Source organism: Cucumis melo, chromosome 1 (assembly GCF_025177605.1).
Source record: "Cucumis melo cultivar AY chromosome 1, USDA_Cmelo_AY_1.0, whole genome shotgun sequence".
Lineage (NCBI taxonomy): Eukaryota > Viridiplantae > Streptophyta > Magnoliopsida > Cucurbitales > Cucurbitaceae > Cucumis > Cucumis melo.
Genome location: NC_066857.1, coordinates 34558719 through 34579401, shown reverse-complemented (window position 1 = coordinate 34579401; position 20683 = coordinate 34558719). Strand labels below are relative to the sequence as shown.

The following is a 20683-nucleotide window of genomic DNA, read 5'->3' as shown; positions in this document are numbered from 1 at the left end:
GGTCCTCAGTTACCTTACTTTTGCAGAAAATATGTACTTGCTTCATACTTGGTTTCGTTGGTTTCAACTTATTCGATTTGAATTCATCCGTGTATGTTAAGTACATGTTAGAACATATCTTCTAAATTATGTTATTAATTTGTTAAAATCTAGATCGATGTGAGGATCAAAACGATTACCTTTTAAAAGTTCGAAGAATTAAAATATAATAAACTTGAAAAGTTATTGGGAACAGCAAAATGATCGTGACGTTCTATTTTAGGTAAAAGTTTATAAAGGTAAAAGTTTATAAAAATTGCTTTGAATAATAAATTTGAGGTAAAAATGGAAACTTTCGTTTATATTTACCCAATGCATAAATTGTTTCATAGTTTTCTATCTGAAATATACTATACATCACCTACTTTGCCGTTAATTATCAAACAATGGGTTTAATCCTACATTAAGTACATTACATTTCAGATTCAAATCCAATGTTCCAAAATCCTTCCGGAGTCATGGGAGGAACATACCTATACCGATGCCTTGAAACTCCATCATGATGCTCACATCGTAAACACGGTTTATCACCGTTAGTTTCTTCGTTGCCATCATTTGGAAGAACAGCATCATAGAACTTCTTGCATTGCTTGCACTCGATTCCTTTTAAATTTTGCCTGTCGGCTTTCTTTCTCACTGGCTCCACAAACTTAATGCCTCCTCCTCTATTCCCAGTTACTGAAATTGGCATCTGCTGTTGATGTTGTCGTGGATTAACAGCATTCAAATCTTGTGTCTCGTCATCGGAAACATCCATATTGATGTCTTTTACAACCACCTCAGGAAGAGGAAGATCTTGAACTCTGTCCTTCACAGGATTGTTTAAATTCTCTCGGATGTTCTCGAATGGAGTATCAAGAAAATCATCGTGTGGGTCAGGCCCCGCTTGCTCTTGATGATGAGTCCTTGTACCTCTCCAATTAGATGCTGGTCTTTTAGACGCTATTGTTGCAGATTTTATATTGGGACTACGTTTCGAGCCGCTTGAGAAACCAGGAGTCTTTGGAGGGGAACGGGAGTTCAAGGCCTGATTTAACTTGACAACCTTTTTATCCTCTATGTTATGGTGCACGCTAATCTCTTTCTTCAATTGGGATGTATCAGAAATGGCCATCGAAGGTTCTTCAGTTTCTGCATCAGGATCTACTGCTCCAGTCAGTAGATAATTACTTAATTAGTAACGCATGGAATACAGATATCAATGTTGGAGGAAATTTAGATATATAATATGAAGAAGTGGATGTTTACCTGGTGAGGATGCAAGATCTTGATTATAAGCCATTGAATCGGTTTCGTTTTCTCTTTTGTTTTTCAGCAGCATATTATCGCTAGTAAGGCCAATTTTTTTGCAAAGGAAGTTATATTGTGACTTCAGCCTTTTGTAGGCATCAACAACGCCTCTTCTTGCCTTCTTTTCAGCCTGTAACTCAAAGGACTTTAATTCGATCTGTTCACGTAAACTTTCATATAATTCATTTCCTTCCACTTCCTTATTCTTTACCCTCGGATTCAACTTAAGATCATTAACTCTCTCTTGAGAACCATTCAACTTGGCTAAGAGTTGTTTGTTCTCTTTCTGAAGTTCCTCGAGCTGCCCTTTATTCTTTGAAATTTCTGAGCCAGCTGAATCAATTTGCTGTAGCAACTTGGTTTGCAGTTTCCTTCCTTCCTCAATTTCTTCAGTCTTGCTAAAAAGCTCCTTCTCTAGACGATTTACATTCTCCAGTAATTTTTCTAACTTCACCACAAGCATTTGTTTCTCTTTTTGCTGATCACTATTCTTCTGTTCAATGTTCATAATTTCTGAAGCTTGTAATTCAAGTTTTTTGAACAAATTCTCTTCCAACTTTTTGGCTGTCGATACTTCATCTGTCTTCGCATTAAGCTTCTTCTGGAGCTCATCGAACTTCACCTCCATGCTAGTCAATTTGGTGCGCAATACATTAGATTGGTCTTCATACTCTTTCAGTTTTTGTTCTTTACTCATTATCAGAGAAGTTTTTGACCGAACCATTTCAAGTAATTTCTGCTGCAATTCAATCCCCTCGTCGATTTCTCTCGATTTCTGCTTAAGTTGCTGTGAAAGCTCCTCAGCTTTGAGTTGCTCGCCAAGTAGTTTAGAACGCAGCAGATCCATCCTTTCTGCCAGCTCCCTTGATGGAATTTCTTTCTCAAGTTTCAAAGCCTGATTCTCTTCAAGAATATGCTGATTTTCCCGCTTTAGTTTTTCTATTTGAAATAGGAGATTGGTTTCCTTCTCTTTCCATGCATCCTCTGCAGATTTCCTAGCCTCAGAATATATTTTTTGCAAACTTTTTGACTTTGTTTGAAAACTGGGAAAGAGTTGGGTACAGAAAACATATTCAATCTGGGATATCCTGTCCTTAGTTTCCTGGATCGTTGCAACCAGAATAGTACTAAGCTGAGAGATGTACTTTTGATCGTCACCTTCAACAGAGGATCCAAAAAGTTCGAGAGAATGATCTTGGTCACCCTCCATATCTGAAAAGCACATAAAAGAAGGAAAAGAAAAAACATCTAGTTATGATTGACAAAGATATTGAAAACTGCTTCAATTGTTAAGGGTTTCCCATAAAATTGATGAAAATCTCTAAAAATCCCATTACATTATGTCTTCGAGTATTTTCTTTTTCCAATGGCGTGACTGTGAGTGACCTAGGTTTCACAATTATATCAAAATCCGCTTTTATATCAGCTACATGTAGTGGAAACTCAAATTCGGCAGTTCATCTAAACACATTTACCATAGTGGCATTGGTAACATAGGGATTGTAACACAAACTACATACTATTAAGCATACAAATCGAAGCAAGCTCAACATTCTTCAAATTCCGGCTAACTTTCACAGAATCAAATAAAATAAAACAGTAATTACTAATAGCGACAATCAATATGAAATCGTACAATCCAAACAAAAAATGTGAAGTACAAATGAGCATTGAGTTCGGAGTTACAAAAGTGGATAAACAACGGCTCGAAAATTAAAATGCAGGGATACGATTGAAAGTTCATGGTCGATTAGAAAGACATTCTTGAAGTATTTCATTAAGTATTCGCTCTATTGAAGAGTAACCGGGGCAGATAAAAGGGAACGGGAAATAACAAGAAAAACGCGAAAGGCTTCAGTTGAAAAGCAGAGGGCGGAGAAATTAAAGACATACCTTACGTAGATTTCTGTTTGAACGGAGAAAAGTGGAGTTTATTAGAGAATAGGTACGGCGGGGCGACGAGAAACCTTGTAGATCTCTGAATGAGTTTCATGGCGGAAATTGTAAATTTCGTTCAAAAAGCTTGGCGGGGAAGGTGGGTTTTTATTGCACGCGGTTGATTTATTGTACTTACGGTGGATTGTCATCTCATGGACAACGAAGTAATACTTTTTACATTTATACACAAATTTACTTCATATTTTCTCTTTAATTTATTCACATTTATCGAAAAAAAAACTCGATCTTACGTTTTTTTTTTGAACATATAAACTTACTGACTTTAATATATTAACTTCATACATCGAGTCAAACAACTTTGTATACATAATCCTTAAGACTTCTATCATACTTAAATAGAGTTTTTTTTCTTAAATTAACACATATTTTCAATCCAAATAACTTTTATATATAAAAAAGGATGGAGTCAAATGCAAAAGCAAAGTGAATAAGAAGAAGAAGAAGACAAAGGGGCTCCCAATCTCAATCTCCATCATCTAAAAAAAAAGGTCCAAACTCATTTTGAATTTGAATAAACAATTCAATTACAAACCTAAAAGGTCCTTTCACCTAAATACCCAATATACCCCTCTCACACTTTTATTTTTACCGTTTGTTTTAGACTTATTATCCTTATTTTTAAACATAAAAAATCATGTCAATTATCGTCGAACTAAACTCAACTTAAATTTATGTTTGTTTTTAGTATAAATAAAATGAAAATTTTGAACTACAAATTTGCTGAGTACTCAATACATATTAAGCTATAGTTGACCTTTTAAATTAATATTAAAACTAAATAAATATATACCGAAAGAAAATTTAATAATATACAATAATCAATCTCTTGTTATTGTTATTAACTTTTTTAATATAAAATAGGTATATGATATGGCAAGTTTTTATTGGTTACTTGGTCAAGTGGGGTCCAGCCAACTTTCCTAGCTGGCACAGCTTTTCATTACATCCAAAAGCCCTCACCATTGAAATGTGGGGCCCCGGCCCCCTCCTAATATTCTTTTTTAATTTACTTTTTAATATATCATTTTGAGCTAAACTACAGATTTGGTCGTCAATTTCATCTTTGCATTTAATTTCTTTTTCAAAACTTTAATTCCTGTTTTTATGTTTCATAAGATAATGTGTGTGTGTGTGTGTATATATACAAAGCTATATAGAAATTAGAAACTAAAGATAGATAAGCTCTTAGACAAGGAGGAAGACACTCTCTTTGGTAAAGATCCAAACAAAGTAAAGTTCAATTGGGGGAGATATATATATATATATATATATATATTATATGTCTATTTCGTTTGGAGGGCATGAGTAAACCTCATCGATAAGTCTTATTACAAAAACAAAACATTAACATATTCATCTAAGCAATGAGGGAAGGAATATTGTTGACAACATTTGAGATCTTGAATAGATCCACACTATCCCTGTTGTAGATCCTTTTCAAACCCCATTAGCAATCTCATATACATCACAACTTGAAACTCGTACCCAACAGGAGACCTTGAGAGTTTCAAATAATCCACCCATGGCCATCTCCTCCATCAACGGTAAGGATCATCGCTTTCCAAAACTCTTGTAGGTCTCGAGCCTACTAATTACCTCTACATAAGGAATTTCTAGCTACTTTGATTTGTTTTTAGGATAGTAGTTATCTCATTACTCGTAATTATGGGTGTGACACTATAACTCATGAATTTATCTCCTTTAATTCTTAAGTTAAAGTCAAACTTAGCTAAACAAACGAAAACTAATACCAAACTAACCTAGTTATTTTTCAAGTTATTTTTTTTTGAAAAGATAATAAGTAATTATTGTTTGACAATAAACCACCTTTTGAAATTTATCCGATTCTATATCTTTAATCTTAATTAATTATTTTAGAAAACTACGTTAACCCAATCACACCCTATATATACACTTCACTTCCCTAACCATGATTTTAATTCATGAAATTCTTAGGAAAAACTCGTGTCAAAAAACATCACAAATGTGATTTGTAGTTGGATATGGCCTAAAAAAAAACACCATATTATATAACACATTTAAAAAAAATTAAACTTAAATCAACAAAAAGGTATCTTATATAATTGACTCGCGCTCACTTTTCCGAAAATTGGCACATTTTTTTCTATATATTTTCCACTCAACATTCATCAACACAAATATTGTCCTTCCAAAGAAAACAATAAAAGTATGGTGCAACCACACTAAGAAAAAGATGAGTCGTAAAATTCAATTATACGATCGTAAAACGTTATTTTCAAACTTCTATATAATTTTTTTCTTTCTTAAATTTATGAAATATAAACTCGTGCCACAATAATTATTTAAATACGTTTAATGAATCGTAAAAGAGAGAAACCATTAAAGAAGGTAAAGTAATAAAGAGTATGAATGGAAAGACGAAAGAGCAACATATTGTTATATGTAATTTTGTACGTAACAAAAATATCTATAGAATCAATATAAAAAGAAAGATATGATATGATAATATATGAAAGAAGATGGATAAATATCTTGTAAAAATATAAAAACATTGACAAACTTAAAAAGCGGCAAAGTAAGAAAGACTCGGGATTCTCGCATCGCATACATACATGAATCAAATTCCAAAGGAAAGTGGCTTACGCCAATGTCCCCATCGCGATTAATCCCCCAAAATATAAACAATTTTGTTTTTGTTGCGGTGGTAGAAACTATAATGGGTTCTAACTCCCAATTAAACACCCGCGAAGTTCATCCAATTTACATCACATGCCATTGGCATTTTCGAACACAAACAACTAATCAATAATCTTCTCTTTTCCATTTCGATCAAACCAAAAAAAATAAAATAAAATAAATAATAGTAATAATAAATTGAAATTGAAATTAAGATAAGAACATAATTATCTCAGAAAACACAACCATCATCATCTTCATCAACGATTTTTTTTTCTCGTTCTCGATCGAGAGGATATTTCGAGGAATTAATCCTTCAATACTCCAAAGAAAATTTTTAACAATCAGCCCAAGGTTTTTTTTCTTTTTCTTTTGCACAAATTTCAATCATCATCAGATTCTTTTTTCTCTCGCTCTTTTTTTTTTTTCTTAGTAATCAATCGATCTACGAATTTAAACTCTAACGATCTTCGCCGCTTTCACCACCGGATTCTCCCTCGCGATCGCCTCACGACCAGCCGCTTTATAATCGAAGCTACAATCATGACGATCTGAATACCGATGCTCCGCACAGAACAAATCACCACATCGGCATCTAAATCCAGTCAATCCAACGCGTTTTCTACATCCAGAACAACGATTCACCTCTCGTTTCGCCGATTCATCAGGCTTCGGACGATCAGCCGCCGTTATAATCCTCCTAGATTCTGAAACGAACCGAAATTTCTCAGGCGAGCGAGAAATAGTAGATCTCGGACTTTTCTCACCGGAAAACTTCATCGCCATAGATGCGGTCGTCGTCGTAGCATTAAAACACTTCTGACACATATTGTTCGTCGCTGGATTCCCTGTAAGGCCGCAGTTGTTGACGCAGAGCGTGATCGTCTCCGGTACTTTGAACTCCGTCTCCTCCTTCTCGGTTCTCTGTGCCATAGCTTCCGATCGGATCCTCAAACGAAAACGAAAACGAAAAAAAAAAAAAAAATCCCCGGAGAGATTCAAAGGAAAGATGATAAGAACGAGAAGATTTGGGTTAGGAGTTGGGTTTTTCTTGAGAGGATGAGAGAGAAAGATGGAAATGAAGAAATATGAAGGGATTGAAAGGTCGGTAATGGCGATGGAATATGGGCCTCATAGAGACGCGTATTGAACATTTTTTTTCTTTCCTTTTTACATACTTTACTAAAATATCCTTTATTATTTGTTTATTTTACGTTTTTACCCCTTCCCACTTTGCTTTGTCCTTCTTAATCGGTTGTGACGTGTTCTTCGTCATTATGGTAAGTAACTTAATTACGTTTCTCATTTTCTTCTTTCCGATTATTATTATTATTATTATTATTATTATTATTATTATTATTATTATTATTATTATTATTATTATTAACTCTTTTTTCTTTTTCTCTTTTTTGTCTAATTTGTTGATTTTTTATCTTTTCATTTCCATTTTTCATATTTTTATAAGCTACAATGCTATGATTATCTTCTCTTATTGTGATAGTTTAGCTTAATGATCTAATTAATTGATGTAATTAAGGTTAAAATATCATTTCAGTCATCGTACCCTCTTGTCTTTTTTTTTCTTTAATATTTTCAAATATCTACCGTAAATTTAGTTTTTCAAACATTTTCTTTAAATCAATTAGATGATAATAGTAAGATTTTTTATATTTGAGAAAATGTAATATACGAATATAGTTTCAAACATTGAAGACAAAAAGATAATAAAAGTATAAATTTTCAAATATAATAAAACAAATCAAAATATTCGAATAGAATAAAATATCAGTGATATATACTAAGGGTGACCAAATTAAATCAAAGTCAGTTGATTGAAAAATGAGAAGGATTGATCTCGAAAAGTTTCAAATCGAGAACTTTAAAAAATTATTTCTAAGTATTAAACCGGCTGATCTGACAAAAGTTGATCGATCGACCAACCCTTACTCATCAATGTCAAGGTCGGTTTGAACATCTACTAAACCGACTATTTGTCAAACAAATTGACTGTGACCGACCGATGCTCATCCTTAATTCTATACTAACAAATTAAACTTTAATAAAATATCGTCATCTCTACTTATATACATTGATATGTTTTAGCAACCATATTGTTTTTGACTAGGTCGCTTTAAAACTTTAGCAGAGTACAAATATGAAAATTGGATAATTAAAAATATAGATAATAAGCAAAAATCAATTGGATTTGCAGCAAAATCTACCTGTTCACATGGTAGGATTTTTCTTGTATTCCAAGTGTGCTTTTAAGTGTCACATTAATTAATTGAGTTTGATATATTGATCAAGATTTGTACATCTGAAACTGAGATAAAAATAAATTTCGATGAGATATTAATTTTCTCAACTTGTATTAATGTTTCGCTAAAAAAAACCAAGAACAAAAGGAGCCATAAAAAGTGGAAAAAAATCTCATATATTATTCAAATTTTAAAAGAAGAAGAAGAAAAAAAAAAGATACTTGACAAAATTGCAAATCACTATTGTATTCAACATTATTGTGACAAGAAGCCATGAATGAATTATTGGGATTTGGTCATCTCTAAAAATAATGAGATAAAATAAATAACACCCAACCCAACTTGCTACCATTTGATGTGCTATTTATGAAAACAATTCAAATGAACTAAGTCAAGAAGTTTGAAAAGTAAAATATGCAATACCAAAAGTAGTACATCTGGGGGGGACAATTATGTCAAATAAAAGGACTGAATCACTTTTATTTATTTAGACAAATTACTACTGAATTAATTAATGGAAAAGCACTTTTAAAGTACTATGGAATTAGTCTACTCAAGCCATTATAGAGTATTTTGAATTATATGAAATGATAGCTAGCTCCTAAGTGAAGAAAAGAAAAAACACAACATTTGATATATGATAGTTGTTTTGTATGCCTCTCTCGGTTTCAATTGTAACGTAGAGTGTCGATATGAGGACAACTTAACTTAAATGATTTGGTTCGAGAAAGGATAAAGTTAAATTGGGATGGGATAAGGAACAATGATGGGAGAGAATGTGAATGTGGGGGGTGAGGGGCAAAATGGGGAATTGGGCATTGAAACGGTGAGGTTTTGGAAGGAAAGGAACGGAGCAGAGAACATAAACGCAAAAGGCAGCAAAGTTTATTTATTTTAAATTTATATTAATTAAGCCGCCGAATCTGACCGCCGCTGCTGCCCGGACGGTCCCTTTCGGTTTATTTACAAACCTGACCCCAATTGCCCGCTCGGTACTGTCCCCACGCGTGTCGTTGCCCACCCTCCGACATAGCATTACGACATGTCGTTTCTGCACTAAATATCAACTACTGTTCACCCAGCTCATCCCCCTTTCCCCTTTCCCTTCCCACTTCAATTATTTCCTTTTTTTCTTTCTCATTTTATTTATGGTTATGGCTAACAAATTTATCCCAATTTAGGGGGCCTCTTGTTCTTATTTTTGTCCATGTTTTAATTTATTGTTTTTGGAACTTTTTGTTTCTGAAATTCAAATGTAATCTTGAAATAAGATTAGAAAAAATATATATTAGAACATGCAAGGAAACAAGTAATTGGATTCCCATACATGGCAACTGTTTACAGAACAACATTTCCATCCAAAATTCTAGGTTTTCTTATCCCTAACCACAATCATATCTTGAAATTGAAACCCACTTTCATTTGCCTTGCCACTCCTAACAGCCCTTCGATGACATCAACGTGATTACAACAGAACCTTCTAAGTGCAGTCTGTTTCTCCTTCTACCACTCTGAGCCAAACCAATAAATATTATGAAAGATTATCATGATCGATCTCAACAATCATAAAAAGTACCGATTTTTTTTTTCAAAAAGAAAATTCATCACTCAATATTACCATAATTTAAGCACAACACACCAAGAGAGACAAAATCAACCAGCAGAAATTTAAACATAGCATAATCCATCCATACAACTGACTGGTTTACAAACAAAACCTACAATCACACTTGTCAAACTCGATGCCGTTTCTCCAGCGGGATTGTCTCACAACATTATGCTCCTCCAAGTAACAGACAGACATGTCTCACAAACCTTTGCACACAACCCCTTTTTCACCAAAAAAAACATCAACCAAGAAAATATCATAGATTTCATTCAAACACAGAAGGAAAACATAGGTTTGGTGCTGCACCTCGTTTTGTCTTTCGGTCAGCCGGTCTCGTCTATCATATCTTGTCCAGCTTTTCAGCCTTCACTACAGGGTTGGCTTTTGCAATTGCCTCCCGACCAACGGCCTGGTAATCAAAAGAGCAGTTGTGTTTATCAGAGTAGCGATGGACTGCACAGAAGAGGCTTCCACATCGGCAGTTAAACCCTGTTAGACCAACGCGCTTTCTGCAGCTGCTGCACCTATTTGGGCTTTCTTTCACCTTCTCTACGGTGCTGCTTGCATTTGATGAAGTACAAGTTGCTTGAGTTGGAATGATGGATGATTCAGCTGGTTCGATTTCTAGCTTAGTTGGAGAAGTGACAACAGCCTTCTTGCCATGGTCATTGGGTCCACAATTCACGATGTTACCAAACGAGGATGCTGCAAGCTTGGCCTGTTCTTGCTTCATGATGAAGTCTTTGTGGCATTTTGAACACATGTTCATAGTTGCAGCACTTCCGAAAAATCCACAGTTGTTAGCACAAAGTTTGGGAGCTTCTGGAGGAGCTTGGCATCCTGTCTCTTTATGCTCCATTATTCACCTTTCAAGTAAAATAATAGTCCATCAGCCACGTTAAACATGTTAAAGATACTATAGTTAAGATCCAACATTCAACCAAATTACGTTAATTCATTGGTTATCTGTAATGAAACTATTCCACATCAAGAAAAAGGAAAACGACTAACTACAATCTTTAACTGAAAAGCCAAAGCGATACTGGCTTTTCAGTTCACACAGGTTCTAGTTTACATCTTTAATTCCCTCCCTCCATTCTTCTTCTCTCACTGAGAGAATCAGGAAAAGTCATTGCTCTTGCCCATATGAAAGCCAAACATCTTCGACACTGCTTGAGTTATGACCCATACTCCAATCCAAATGATGAGAAGAAAATCAAATGCCTTATGAAATCCACATTCAAATGACTCCAAAAATAAGGAGTTACCTTCTTTTTCATTTTATCCTAATGATATGTGTAGTAGAGCCAAAAGATCTCGAGATCTTGCATGAGTAAGTTGCCTCATTTGTCTTGCATAGAGAGCATCAACTTATAACTTTGGTTGGTGTACCAAATGACTTAACATCAGTGGTTGTGCATGAGAAGCAAACTTTTCCAGTCAAAATAGGTAATTGGATTGTCTTGCATGAGGAGAATCTTTGTTTTTTTTTTTTTGCCGGTGATGGTTCCTCCAAAGCTTCTCTTTTAATGGGTTAGAGGTTCACGTAAAACTAAAAGGTTTTTTCAAGAAGTCATGTGTAGAAATGGCTCTGAAGATTTGGAGTTTGAAACTTCGATGAATTCGATCTATTAATCTATTTGGTCTTCAGATTCTTACTAACAACGTTGCAACATGTTGCCTTCGATAAGCATTTTTTGATGCAGGTGCTCGATTCATAGTTTTCTGTGGAAGGTTTGAGGTGGCCATAGGTTTTCAGTGTTTAGTGAAGGCCTTGTCGATTGTTTCTACATTCAATTGCAGGCTCTTTTAAGCTTTTCAGGAAAAATTATTTGTTCTAAAATGTTTATTTATCAGCACGACTACTTATATATGGTTGTATTTGTTGTTTGTAGTGTTTTCTTTTTCACTCCCTTAGAGAGTTTACATCCTCGAATATTCATTCTTTTCCATCAAATCAATAAGGGTTTGTCTTTTACCATTAAGTTCTCACGAAATGAAAAACATCCATAAAGAAGAGTCCAGAACCATCCAACAAAAATGGAAACCTAAGGCGAACCAAAGAAGAAAAGAAAAGGGGGGGAAAAATTCACTCAGATTCTTCTTCAAAGAATGGTAATATGCGTACACTTGCAAGTGCCAAGTCCAATTCAAATACTGAAATACCTCATTTATATTCTAAAACGAAAATCCACTTCAAAGGAGGTTTCAAAACTAAACTTCATGTTCATCACATCGCAAAGAAAAGGGAAGGAAGAGAGATCGACCAACAACAGAACAAAAAAACATGACAAACAATTGGGAGCCAACAAGTGAAATTCGTCAACAAGACAAAAACAGACATGCAGAAATTTGCCAGTATTGTCCAAAAACTTCAGAAAATTCAAGCATCAGCCGAAAAAACATCATAAGATTACACCCACCCACAAGTTTAATTAAAAATCCCCCTAAATTAGCAGGAGAAATTTGAGCAAAACAGAAAAAATCACCACTAGTCGTACCAACAAAACAACATCATCAACGCTTTCAAAACATAATCGCTTACCCCAGAAACAATCACGACGAATCAATTCGAATGGAAAAAAAAAAAAAAAAAAGATAGGAACCCCAGAAATCAAATTCGAGAAATGAAAGAAACCCTTCTTCAATTCTTAATTCTAACCTGTTCGTTGGTGGGTGTAGGAGGGAAAGCTCTATTCGACCGCTGCGTAATCGATGTTAATAGGAAAAAACACCATAAAATTCCCAGCGAGATGACGATTCTTCGCTCCCCTCCTTCCACTGAAAATCAACAAAACAGAAAAAAGAAAGAAAAAAAACATATGTAAATCAAAAATTAAAAAAAAAACCAAAAAAAACCCCACATGCGAAGAACAAGATCAAAAGCAAAAACATGGAAAGAAAAAAAAAAACCGAAGAGGAAATCGGGAAAACTAACCCTACAAACGATCAGAAGGGCAATTGGGGTTTCGAAGGTGGAGAGAAAAGGCAAGTGTTTAGAATGGAATTCCTCATTTATAGGGCAATCGAGGGTCCAAATGGTGGGCCAAAAATAAAAAACAAAAAAAACGTTACGAGTTCTTAAAGGCTGGTTGTGGGATATACGTGGAGAGTTATGGATGGATGAAAAAGGAAAAAGTCAAGAGAAACAAAGTTTAAGGCAATGAGAATGTAGAGAGTGGCGAGTTTATGTGGAACTGGATGTAGGAGATGGAGCTAGAAAAGCTCCGATGAATCCCGTTTATGGGGGTTTGGGTTACGTGTTTCGATTCTACTCTTTGTTATGTTGTTTTACTCCATGTTTGATTGACACGTTGGAACGAAAGGGTGATCTCATCTTTCTCTATTTTTCTTCAAATTTTATGAATTCTTTTTTGGAGAAAAGAGTATTTATTTTATTTATGGTCATTATTATGAGCTCAAATAAAAATGAAAATTGTGGTTTAAAAGAAATTTACTTTTGAGTTTGGAGTTTATATAATTATATTTTTATCATTATAAAATTATAATTGCTGTAAATTGATATTTCTTCCTAAGTTTTATTTGTGAGAGATTTATTTATTTGTATATTTATTTTGACATGCTCTTGATTTTCCAATTAGATTGGTATTCTCTTTGCTCAAATCCCTACCAATTCATACATTGATATATATTTTTTATGAGACTTTATTGATAAAATTTGAAAACCAAATATGATACAATTTGTAGGGGTTGAAAGTACCTCCAAATTTAATGCAAATTTAAGCCATTTTATTTGAATGACTGATTTCTTTTTGTCTTTTTATTGTTTATAAAAAGATCGTTGCAATCCATTAACGTATATAATAATATTTTTAAAAAATTATAAATATAATAAAATCTATGATCAATAGACCATAGAGGTATATCATTAATAAATTTGCTACTCATTATACAAAATGCAATTATGTTATTCAAGCTTGTTGATGTCTACACACATCTAGAATTTTGTTTTGTTTTGGTGTTTTATTTCATACCTCTCTAGATTTAATTAAAAACATTGTTGAAGTTAATTGATATAATTTTGAGATAGAACTTGTTCTATTTACATGAACTCGTTCTATTGAATAGAAGGATTTTACATAACACTTAGATCATATCAACTACTTTCTTTGTTAATTTCGCTCCTTCTCGTCGATAAAATTTAGCTCGAAAACACTCATTAAATCATCTATTAACCCAAAAATTTAAGCGAACGGATGAAAACGAAAAGATAGTATTGCAAAGGTTTAAACACAACACCCCTCAAACAACGAGGAATGAGAGAAGCAAATTTAATAGAGCATCACAACAGTCTATTGGATCAAGACGGTAGGCTGAAATGTGAACATGAACGTGATCTAAATGGTATGTGTGTAAATAGAAGGTGTAATAACCTTCATTGTTTTCAAAATTCAGGCAGAACATTCGTTCATTATAACTAAAATAATCCAACAATTTCAAACTCAAATGAATTCATCTGGAAAGCAAAGCAAACAAAATTCCAACAGACAATCCAGTTACACACAACAGAGAAACAGTTCGTACTCTAACAAACAGAGCATTCAAATTCTTACCAATCTGAAGACTCAGTGTTAGAATCTGCAACCTACCTTGTTCCTCCATTTTCTTGAAGAACATCATCGGCTTCAAAGACTGACGCAAAATAAACGCCAACGAGAAAGGAAACCCGAACGCCACAAAGCTCTGGATTGAAACTTCTGTAATCGGCGAACCCCGGGTTATATACGAAATCCAAGCCCCAACGCCGAGTTGAACCAAACCCAGAACCGCCATAGCTTTACTTAGCCTATATACATTCTTCATCATCGCTTCAACCACGTCTCTGGTTTCATTAGCCAACGCCGATAGATCTCTCTCCACGGTCGGCCCTTCGATGTCTTGGTGCTTGAAATCATCCTGTTTCTGTTCGCTCTCCTTCTCGGGAGTTGTAGAAAATCTAGATTTCCGATCGAAATCCGAGACGAAAACGAAGTTAGGGTTTGTCAATTTCATAATCGAATAAGAAACAGATCCAATTGGCCAATTGAATTTAGGGCTTTTGTTCTGAGTCTGTAAATCGGGAGTGATTGATTTCGAAATGGAATTGAAGAGGTCAAGTGTAGTAGTGTTTGGAGATGTTCGTCGGGGAGATCGCAGAAATGAAGGATCGGAATGTGGAGAAAGGATTCGGGTAAAGGGCTTGTGAGGGTTTTGGGAAATGAGAAAGGTGGAAGGAAGAAATGGTCTGAAAAGATTGGAGCTTAACCTGCGCGTAACAATGGCGGCCATTTTTGGGTTCTTGAGTTTCAATTTGGAGATGTTCGTGGGAGAGAGACAGAGAAAGAAAGAATCGATATTTTTATCAAATACTAATTTCGTTAATTGTGTATTTAATCGCTTTCTCTCTAATTTATATTTTATAATTTATTACTACAATACCTTCTTTTATATACACCAATGCGACCAAATATTTAAATATCTAAATATTTACTAGAACCATAGTGATAAACGAAAAACCACACAATTATTTTTTTAATTCTATTATTTAATTTGGTCTTTTAAAATTTTTTAAAGCTAGAGAAAGAGAGAAGAGTAAACCTGGACAAAACCACTAAATAGGTTACCTTCATTAAATTTTTTGTTTCCTTCGTGAAAATTTTCTTCTTTTTTTCCTATCACATGTTATTTAATTTTTTTTTCTGAATAAAAAATTAAAAATATTTTGATAAATGTTCTACTTTTATAAATATTATTATTCTTATAATCTTAGGTCATATTTTCAAAATTTTAAAATTCTGTTATGTTATATATCAGTGATAAAATCTTCTATTTTACATGTTGCGGATATAAGCACTAAAATTAAAAAAAGGATCTTTGGGGACTTAACCTACTCTTTGTAAATACTTTCACTTATTTATCATTTATTATTAGAATACTAAAAAAAAATTATATATTAGACTTCTTGTTATTACCTTTGACTCGGTCATAGATCAAACACAACAAGGTTGACCCATTATAATCAGATGCTATGATGTTTAAAATTATGATGTAGAGAGATTAATTTGTTACAAATTTTATAATCCTAACTATTAACATTTTATCATCTAATCTAAATGAAAGAATAGATTATTTATAAAACATTGTTTTCATTTTATCTTTAGACTAAATTGTTATTTTACAAAAGTTGAAGGATCCAACATTATATTACATACTCTTGATTGTTTATTTTAAAAGCAATAAACATAGATTTAGAAGGACAGAAATCGTAAAATATATAAATATAACGAATCCGGATTCCTTTTTTTCTTTTTTTTTATTATTATTGTTTTCAATTAATATATGACGTCACGTCACATCATCATCGTCATCATCCATGGAAATAAACACATTAAAGAAAAATGAACATAAAACATAAAATTTGAAATTTGAAATACATTAATCTCTCCCTCTCCAACGGGGGCTTCAGTTCAAGAAGTAAGCAGCAACAAAGGAAACAACTGAGGCACCGAGAACGGGGAGAGCTGCGGAGGCGGCGCTGCTCGGCCCTGGGGCGGCGGCGGGAGAGATAGACTCATCGGCAGCCACCGCGGCGCTGACGGCAGCAGCGGCGAAAAGAGCAGCGCAAGCGATCTTCTTCATTTCCATTGATGATGAAATGATGTGATGAGATTGAGACGGAATTGGCTTTCTTCGGTTGAGATGAGAGAGATCGAACCGAAGAAGCCTTTGATTGGTGGATATTGCTGCCCGAGGAATAACGAAAAGCTAATTGAGATTATTTATAGGTAAAATTAAGATCCTAATTTTGGGTTTTTTTTTTTTTTTTAATTTTTTAAATTTAAATTTTATTGTTTTTATTTTAATTGGTTAAAAATTAATTAAGTAATTGGTTTGATCGAATCTTACGTCGGCCGTTTTGTTTCCGTTTGATGATTTCAAAATTTTTCCAAATAACAACTTGGATTCTTTTTTCTTTTTTTTTTTCCTTTTCTTTCTTCCAACTTTTTCACTTTTTAGACTTTGAAGTATTTTAAAAATATATATCTTTTATTTGTAAAAAAAAATGGTAACAAAATTAAAAATATTTATTAGACATGAATTAAAGTGTTAAAAAGATTAGGGATGGATTAAACAAGATTTGAAATAATGAAATAATGGATCTTATATAAATTGGAATGTAAATGTAAGTATGGTTGTTGATTTATGTAAAGATTATTTATATTGATTTCAAAAGGACTATTGTTTGTGTTATGCAAACGTTCATTTGCATCAATCATAATGTATTATTTAAAACTAGTTATAGAATATGTGAATTAATTATTAAATTAATATGAAAACCACAATGTTTCACTTATTTATCTTAGTCTTTGATGAGTGCACATGATATATAGATCGTAGATGTGTTAACAACTTTGAAGAGCAAATGATTTATGACGATTTAACATTGAGGTCGAGCTAATTTTTCTCCCGATGTGATGGTTTCCCACAATAAAAAAATGTTGAGCAAGCCAAAGGAGTAGAAGAACGTGGTAGGTGGAAATGATCCTTTATGATCCAATAAACATTTGGAGATCAAAATTTAAACAAAACTAAGAACTAAAGAGATAACATTTTGAAAGATGTCTTCTCGAACAGCAAGATCACGGGTAGAGTAGATGTGAAAAGGGGTAAAGTTTTGGAGGAAAGTAGAAGAAAGAAACTCACACATACACACTGACCTACTAAAAAGAAAGAAAGATCAATTTGAAGTGAAGAAAAGAGGAAAAGCACACTTAGCCGTTTCGTCTGCTTTGGTTGAACAAACTTCAATCAAGCTCCCACCCATTCCAAAAATGTCAATTTTGCCCCCACCCCACCCCATACGCACATTACTTCTTTCTTCTTTCCTTCTTCAACTCAAACTCCTCTCTCTCTCTCTTTTTTGTTTTCTTCTTCTAGAGACAACTTGCAAACAAACAAACAAACCTACTATCATGGTTTCTTTTTACATCCATTTAAATGTTCATGAAAGTCGAATTTGTTATTTTAACCAATTTAACGTTACTCTTTAATGTTTTCAACCTTCCAATTATATTGGTATGCAATGATCACTTTTCGACTCCAACAATTACATTCAACAACTTTGGCAAAAACCACCATTAAATGATTAACTTTGTTGACAACCCCTTGTAATGGCCAACATCGACAATCATCTCAAATGACCATTTTCGACAAGATGATCAAATCTATTAATAACAACTTTTGACAGTCAATTTCTACGATCACCTCGTATGAAGAATTTCAACACCAACTCAATTGACCAATGACATAATACTTTTTTAATCATTTTTCATCAAAATTTAGAACTATCTAACTTGACTATCGTAATGAACAATATATTCTACAAAAAGAAAAAAAAAACTAGGTATATGCATTGGCGAATCTAGAAAATATATTGACGGAGGGCTATAAACTACATAGATAAGATTTGAATCTGGATGAGAAGGGGGCTAACAATCAGAGTAACCACTAAGCTAATGATAAAAATTAACAATTAAGTAGTTTTTTTTTATATATATTATATAAAGACAATATAATTGAGGGGGCTCGAACCCCTCCTGAGCCTATACTAAACCCGCCGGTGGGTATATACATTTACTTCTCTCCATTAAACTTAACACTATTTTACCGTTCAAATACATGCTCTCTCGAACCAACTTAACCTAAATCGACACAACCATTGTCACTCAGATAATTAATTATTATTAGTTATTACCGACTTAACTATGTATTTGAATTAATTAATTAATTAATTAATTATTAGTAAGAAACAAATAATTTTAATTTTTTTATATTCCACGTACCGACCACGTGGCCACAACTCTCACGCGACTTTTCGTCACCTCATTGGACGCTTAGTCCCATTGGGGTCCACGCGCCTTCCGGCCCTCACTATAAATAACCTCTCCCCTCACAACCTTCTCATTTCACCGACTCCACATATCATTATATATTCACACACATTTCTTTTTTCTCCCTCTTCGTTAATTTCAATGGCGATTTCCAAGATCTCTGCCGTCGTCTTCCTCGCCTTCGTTGCGGTTTTCTCGGCCGTGGTTTCCGCTCAGGAAGCTCCAGCGCCGGCACCAGAGCTCGACCGAGGAGCAGCCTCGTCTCTGCCTGTTGCGACCTCAATGGCTCTGCTCTTTGCTTCCTTCTTCTTCTCTCTTCCTCCACTTCTAAAGCTCTAAATGAAATCGAATGTGGATTGTCGATTCATATACATTAATTAATTAATTATTAATCATTGTCATTTTTATGTTTAGAGGTTAATTAATTTAAATTTATCGGAAAATAAAATGGAGATTCTTTCGAATCTCTTTAGGCTTTGTTTATTTGTTCATTGTTGTATGTTAGTGATCTGTTTTTGCTGTATGATTATTATTTATTTAGTGTGATTTATTATTTATAATAATGTCTTTGTGTTTCAATTTTGGACTTCAAAGTTAGTGATTGATTGGACATATTATTAATAATTATTGATCATTTGAATTTAGTTTGTTAGATTAAATAACGAAAATGATAACAATAGGTTTTGTTTCATAACATTGCAACATGTAATACAAAATGGATGAACATGTTTTCGATTTTTTTTTAGTAACTAGTGTTTGGATGAAAAAATTTAAACCAACTTTAAACTGAATTAAATTCTAAGATTTATGTAAGCTAGATGAGTATCATTTTTTTCCTTCAAACAATACTCACCTAAAATAAAGTAGGAAATAAGTTTAACTGCGAAATCGCTAAATCCCTCCTTAATATGTATGAATTCGTGTCGTCGTCTTCTAACCTCTAGCAACTTTTGACGATCAATCTTTGACCATCATTTTTTACAACGATACTCGACCACCACTTGTAAGAATTTGAAGAGCCAACCTTTGAATGGGTATTGATGTACATATTCATTGGGTATCGATGTACATATTCATATCTTACATGTCTATGGTAACTCAAATTAATTGAGTCTAAAAGTACTTGTCAATGGAGTCTATAGTCAAGTTTATGGTAACTCAAATTAATTAAATCTAAAAGTACTTCAAGTTGTAAAGTTTATTATTCTTTCATCTCCAAAATTGAATTGAATAATAAAGAAAGTACTAAATTGTTAACTATTTAGCTTTCTTTTTCTTTTCTCATGACCAAATAAAATTCATTTATACACAAAATGAATTGATCCAAATTCACTCATATGATTAAAATAAATAATTCAACTATCTAAGAATTTTTATTAATTTCCCTTCCAAACTTTAACTTCCATGGGCAAGTGTATTTATATTATATTTCTTTATAAATATAACAAACTACTTAAATATTTATTCGTCGAACTAAAAAAATCATAAAATGATAAAGTTAAATCATTTTTTAAATATTTTAAGTTTGACTTTTTATCTTTTTCTTTTCTATTTTTTATCGTTTTTCCTTTTTTATTATTTTTTTCTGCGATTTCTTTTTATCATTCTTTTTCTTTTTTTCTCGTCTTTGTATTGTTTAAATTTAGATAATAAAATCTAAATTCTTTTTATCGTCTCTCTTCTTTTTCTCATTTTTTTCGCTTCCTTTATATTTGAGTATTAAAATCTGATTTTTTTCTATCGTTTTTTGTCTTTTTTTTTTTTTTTCGTTGCATGCATTATCTTTCTTTTTTTCCTCCTCTTTTTTTTCTACGTTATTTAAACTAAAACCTCTTCTTATGCAATTCGGTTCGATTTAAGACATTAAACCAATTCTAAAACTGAATCGAACTGTAAGAAGGTAAACGATCGTATAAAAGGAAACGATCATGTAGAATGCGTTGTAGGCACATACGTCTTTGGTATGGGATGATTTAAAA

The 20683-nt window shown here is 33.2% G+C and overlaps 5 protein-coding genes across 8 annotated transcripts; all 5 read right to left on the bottom strand.

The window, feature by feature from the left end:
• Positions 1–312: 312 nt before the first annotated feature.
• On the bottom strand, positions 313–3404 carry LOC103499908 (protein gamma response 1). 2 transcript variants are annotated; one of them, XM_008463049.3, is made up of 3 exons: positions 3223–3404; positions 1288–2541; positions 313–1185 (listed from the first exon to the last, which is right to left on the bottom strand). In XM_008463049.3, the coding sequence occupies exons 2-3, from the start codon at positions 2537–2539 to the stop codon at positions 452–454; spliced, it is 1986 nt and encodes a 661-aa protein (XP_008461271.2). In that variant the 5' UTR covers positions 2540–2541; positions 3223–3404; the 3' UTR covers positions 313–451. The 2 variants fall into 2 exon arrangements, with proteins under 2 accessions (XP_008461271.2, XP_050944292.1); XM_051088335.1 differs by having other exon boundaries at positions 313–1182; positions 3223–3348.
• Positions 3405–6069: 2665 nt separating this feature from the next.
• On the bottom strand, positions 6070–7090 carry LOC103499909 (zinc finger A20 and AN1 domain-containing stress-associated protein 5). The gene has a single exon (XM_008463051.3). The coding sequence runs from the start codon at positions 6877–6879 to the stop codon at positions 6400–6402; it is 480 nt and encodes a 159-aa protein (XP_008461273.1). The 5' UTR covers positions 6880–7090; the 3' UTR covers positions 6070–6399.
• Positions 7091–9471: 2381 nt separating this feature from the next.
• Positions 9472–12905, bottom strand: LOC103499910 (zinc finger A20 and AN1 domain-containing stress-associated protein 8-like). 3 transcript variants are annotated; one of them, XM_051088323.1, is made up of 4 exons: positions 12752–12905; positions 12476–12594; positions 10120–10679; positions 9472–9715 (listed from the first exon to the last, which is right to left on the bottom strand). In XM_051088323.1, the coding sequence occupies exon 3, from the start codon at positions 10670–10672 to the stop codon at positions 10154–10156; it is 519 nt and encodes a 172-aa protein (XP_050944280.1). In that variant the 5' UTR covers positions 10673–10679; positions 12476–12594; positions 12752–12905; the 3' UTR covers positions 9472–9715; positions 10120–10153. The 3 variants fall into 3 exon arrangements, with proteins under 3 accessions (XP_050944280.1, XP_008461274.1, XP_050944277.1); XM_008463052.3 differs by lacking the exon at positions 9472–9715 and having other exon boundaries at positions 9851–10679; XM_051088320.1 differs by lacking the exon at positions 9472–9715 and having other exon boundaries at positions 9851–10679; positions 12757–12798.
• Positions 12906–14155: 1250 nt separating this feature from the next.
• On the bottom strand, positions 14156–15215 carry LOC103499911 (uncharacterized). The gene has a single exon (XM_008463053.3). The coding sequence runs from the start codon at positions 15100–15102 to the stop codon at positions 14287–14289; it is 816 nt and encodes a 271-aa protein (XP_008461275.2). The 5' UTR covers positions 15103–15215; the 3' UTR covers positions 14156–14286.
• Positions 15216–16088: 873 nt separating this feature from the next.
• On the bottom strand, positions 16089–16579 carry LOC103499912 (arabinogalactan protein 23-like). Its single transcript, XM_008463054.3, has one exon. The coding sequence runs from the start codon at positions 16456–16458 to the stop codon at positions 16276–16278; it is 183 nt and encodes a 60-aa protein (XP_008461276.1). The 5' UTR covers positions 16459–16579; the 3' UTR covers positions 16089–16275.
• Between the last annotated feature and the right edge of the window lie 4104 nt (positions 16580–20683).

Excerpts from the sequence above, each read along its gene's own strand:
- LOC103499910 (XM_051088323.1), bottom strand. The coding sequence starts at position 10,672 with ATGGAGCATAAAGAGACAGGATGCCAAGCTCCTCCAGAAGCTCCCAAA.
- LOC103499911 (XM_008463053.3), bottom strand. The coding sequence starts at position 15,102 with ATGGCCGCCATTGTTACGCGCAGGTTAAGCTCCAATCTTTTCAGACCA.
- LOC103499909 (XM_008463051.3), bottom strand. The coding sequence starts at position 6,879 with ATGGCACAGAGAACCGAGAAGGAGGAGACGGAGTTCAAAGTACCGGAG.
- LOC103499908 (XM_008463049.3), bottom strand. The coding sequence starts at position 2,539 with ATGGAGGGTGACCAAGATCATTCTCTCGAACTTTTTGGATCCTCTGTT. Across the intron at positions 1,186-1,287 it reads AGATCTTGCATCCTCACCAG|TAGATCCTGATGCAGAAACT; the intron begins GTAAACATCCAC and ends TGACTGGAGCAG.
- LOC103499912 (XM_008463054.3), bottom strand. The coding sequence starts at position 16,458 with ATGGAAATGAAGAAGATCGCTTGCGCTGCTCTTTTCGCCGCTGCTGCC.